This window comes from Vigna umbellata, chromosome 1, assembly GCF_029865625.1.
Source record: "Vigna umbellata cultivar VRB3 chromosome 1, Vumbellata_1.0, whole genome shotgun sequence".
NCBI lineage: Eukaryota > Viridiplantae > Streptophyta > Magnoliopsida > Fabales > Fabaceae > Vigna > Vigna umbellata.
In genome coordinates, this window is record NC_142165.1 from 74,425,855 (window position 1) to 74,429,995 (window position 4,141).

General features: G+C 33.8%; 1 protein-coding gene across 1 annotated transcript; it reads left to right on the top strand.

Moving 5' to 3' along the window:
• Window positions 1-2,201: 2,201 nt before the first annotated feature.
• Window positions 2,202-3,719, top strand: LOC124837231 (zinc-finger homeodomain protein 1-like). Its single transcript, XM_047312543.2, has one exon. It carries the CDS (start codon window positions 2,517-2,519, stop codon window positions 3,270-3,272), a length of 756 nt encoding a protein of 251 aa, XP_047168499.1. The 5' UTR covers window positions 2,202-2,516; the 3' UTR covers window positions 3,273-3,719.
• Window positions 3,720-4,141: the final 422 nt, after the last annotated feature.

Consider the following 4,141-nt stretch of genomic DNA (forward strand, 5'->3'; position numbering starts at 1 on the left):
TATGAAAGTCTTACTTATATAATCTAAAAAATAGTTTCATTGATATCAAAAAAAAATATCCCATTAACATAAACTAAAAATAAATTTGCTAATATTGGATAAAAAAACCCTTGTAATGTTGGTTGAAAAGTAAAATTGCACTAAATTTTGATTAATCTAGTCGAAAAACAATTGCGACTAATATAAATTGAAAACTATTTCAATTGATATCAACACTACTAAAAAATACACATTTTCTGTCAATTTTATTTTGAAAACTTTTTCTTTAAAAATACTTATAAATTTTATTATGAATAATAATTTGCAAGAAATTGTTATCAATTTTTATGCAAAATATTTTGCACAAAAAAAATTATAGGATATACTTGTGAATTTTATAATTTTGTAGGAAATAATTATCCTCGAAAGAATTACCTGCCAATAAATTTCTTAGGAAAAATAGAAAACAATCCATGAAATATGAAAAATTCTAGTAGTGAAAAAAAAATTGTATCAATGTCTAACAAAAAGTTGACTTAAATGAACCAAAAATAGAGACATTTACATTATATGAAAATTTCTAACTGAGATCAATAAAAGAATATACCATGTCAATTGATCAAGGAAGCCTTTATTATCAATGATGGATAAATAATTTTAACCTATGTTTTAGGTGAAAATGACCTTGAATGACATAATTTAAAAGTAATATCAATTGATTTTAATTGAATAAATTGTGTTTGACACCAATTGTTAAATATGAATGATATTGACAAATAAAAACTCTAACCAAAAAAATCACACTTACGTACATCAATACAAGAATAACATTGATAATGATGACAGAAAATAACTATAATAAAATTTAACCAAGATAAACTCATTTAACCTTACCAAACAATATTAAATCAATAACATCTAGTCTTAAATAAGTCAAGGATGTTTTTATTAAAAACAAGTCAACAATGTTTCATTCAAGATTGAGTTAAACAAAACAATAACTGATTTGAGAGATAATAAACTGTGAAAGTTTTGAAGTGCTTAATATTTTTTAAATATATTTTTAATTTCTTCAATTCTAAGTAATTTATTTATGGTTAAAACAATCTTAATATATTACATTCTTCTAAACCACTCTATTAAAAAATTATATTACTTTTTATAAAATATTTTAACATTATTTAAAGTATTACATTATCTTGAAAAAAAATACTTTATTTAAATCCTTCGGTTCGGAGGGTAAAAGATAATATTATTAAAGAGAATTACAAAAAAGATTAAGATAAAGTGTATGTGAAGTTGGATTTAAATTGTTTCGCTTGTTTTCTTTCTTTTTCCTAATTGTTTGCCTAACCTGTTTTTTCTCATAGCATAACATCTGTGAAATTATGTTCAAATAGTATATTATCAAATAAATGTTATGTTTCATATTTAAATATTTTTACTTATTTTTAATATTTTTATTTATTTTTTTCATATAAAATATTTGACTTCCAATTTTAAGTGTTTAATCGCATGAACTTATCGTATTTTCATTCTATTTGATATTGGATTTTTGTTTCATTTAAAAAACTTTTATTTTGTTAAGACAATTTTCATCATTTATAAAGGTGAATATGAATTAATAAAACTAGTTTTGCTTCCTCTTACCACCATTAATTTTAGTGCCATGTATTTCTCAAATATACTAATATATATTGATTTTAATATTTTTTATATATTAATTTTTATTTAATGTATCAAAATAAATATATTTTTGTATTGGAATTGAGAGTAAATTGCTATAGATGATTAAATGCACCATAATCACATATTCATATCATTCCCCAATAATCCTTGTGATGGCGTCTGTATATGATACATCTGACAATAGATTGTTATGAACGGTTAAAATCAGTGGTCACCTTAAACCACATCTTTAACTACTCCCCTAAAAATTCGCTCCTTTATTATTCAACAATTAATCATACCTCGTAATAAAGAATTACATTTATTGCAGGAATAAATTCAGATGTCTTTAAATATATTGTTTGACTTTTTCTAACTAAAACATTGTTACATAAATACATGTTTTAAAAGAGACGCTAAAGTTCAAGTGTAATTAAAGTCTATATATTAAACAAACTATTTTAGTTTATTTGATTGGAAAATAAAATGATAATATAGATAGATTCATGAAATATTAAAATTTTGAAACGACATCCAAAGAGGATAGGAGAAATTTGAATCCATATCCAAAGAGGCAAATAGTGTTTCAGATTAAGGTTTTCCACCAATAAGCAATTTATGTTTGATATAATAAACATGAATAGTCGTGTGAAAAAAAAAACTAAAAAATAAGATTGGATTTAGGCCGTGGAAGACAAGGATAGAGAATTAAGAGTGGCGAGGCAGAAAACAGAGAAGTGGAAAAAGTGTATGAAACTGCCATTAATGACTTCTTTGTTTGTTTCCTCTCCAACACTTGCTTATTAAGCTCCGTCACCCATCACCCTCTGCGATCTCACCCTCCAAACCATAATTCTCAACCTCCCAAAATGGATTTCGAAGAACATGATGAAGCTCAGTTGGGGATGCCTGGACCCACATATGATCACTCGCCGTTCAACCCCTGCCGAGTCAAAATGCCAACTCACATCGTCCAGGAAGACCCTCTGCCTCCTGCGGCCACTCCACCACCCACCATCAGCCGAAACAACGCCAGGGGAAAATACAAAGAGTGCCTCAAGAACCACGCCGTGGGAATCGGCGGCCACGCGCTCGACGGCTGCGGTGAGTTCATGGCGGCGGGAGCCGAGGGTACCCTGGATGCCCTCAAATGCGCTGCCTGCAACTGCCACCGCAACTTCCACCGGAAGGACCCTTCGGAGAGCTCCTTCCTAATGCCCTTCCAGCACCGCCGCCACCAGCCGCCGCCACAGTTCGCGGCGGCCTACTACAGGGCCCCGGCGGGCTACTTGCAGGTGGCGGGGCCGCATCGTGGAGGCCTTGCCACGCTGGCACTCCCCTCCACGTCAGGTGCGGGCGGTGGGGCCCAGAGCCCGAGGGAGGACCAGGAAGATGTGTCGGACCCAAGTGGTGGTGGTAGCGGGTCCAACAAGAAGAGGTTCAGAACCAAGTTCACTCTGGAACAGAAAGACAAGATGCTCGCTTTCGCTGAAAAACTGGGTTGGAGGATTCAAAAACACGACGAGAGTGTCGTGCAGGAGTTCTGTTCCCAAACTGGTGTTCAACGGCATGTCCTCAAGGTTTGGATGCATAACAACAAGCACACCCTTGGTAAGAAGCCCTAGAAGAAATATAAATCAACAACCCCGTCTCTCTCTCTCTATATATTTATATCCTACCCTTTCTTCACTCTCTATATATATGTATGTTCCTATATATCTAGTTACCATCACAGCCACCATTCCAAGCTGGAAGCTCAACGTTGAAGCTGGGAAATTGCGTTGCTGAATGTCTGACAAGTCCGCAGCAGTAGCTCATCAGGATCATAGTTCTTAGGGTTTTTCCTTTTCTTTTTCTTTTGGCTTCACCTTTAATTTTCTTATGACATTGGAGAACGATGGGGGTACTTTCCTTATTCCCTTTGCAAAATATATTAGTAATGCTTTGAGTTGCATTCTAATTAGAGCATCATTGTTGTTAGTGGGCTCGTATATATGGTTATATGTTTTATGGTCAGTGGTTTTGTTTGTGCATGTTTGTGTTACTTTGAAGAATGTGAGGGTGAAAGCGTTTTTGGTAATTGTATTGAGTTGGTGAAGGATGGAGTGCATGAATAATGGCGACGATGAGGAAGGTGAACAGATTGCTTTTGTTTTGTTTTGTGGACTGTGAATCTCGTATATGTGGTCTATCCTAAGACAGTTGTTGGAAGGAGGAAGTTTCTCGGTACCATCAATGCCTTCTCGCCTGCATTTTCCGTTTTACATGTCTTTCTATACGTCTACGCTTGTCTCTGCGTCTTCGCTCTCTTCTGCTAACTGCAAAGTGCGCTAAACTTTTCAGCTCCTCCCACGCACTGAAAAAAGTGGATGGGGAAATTCTCAATCCACTGCCTGCAACCTTCATGCATTTCCTTTCGTTTTTACAGAACCTTGTTTTCGTTATTTCCGTTGTTTTCGCCAGCTTTTGTTGTTTTCTTCCATCCCTTATGCGT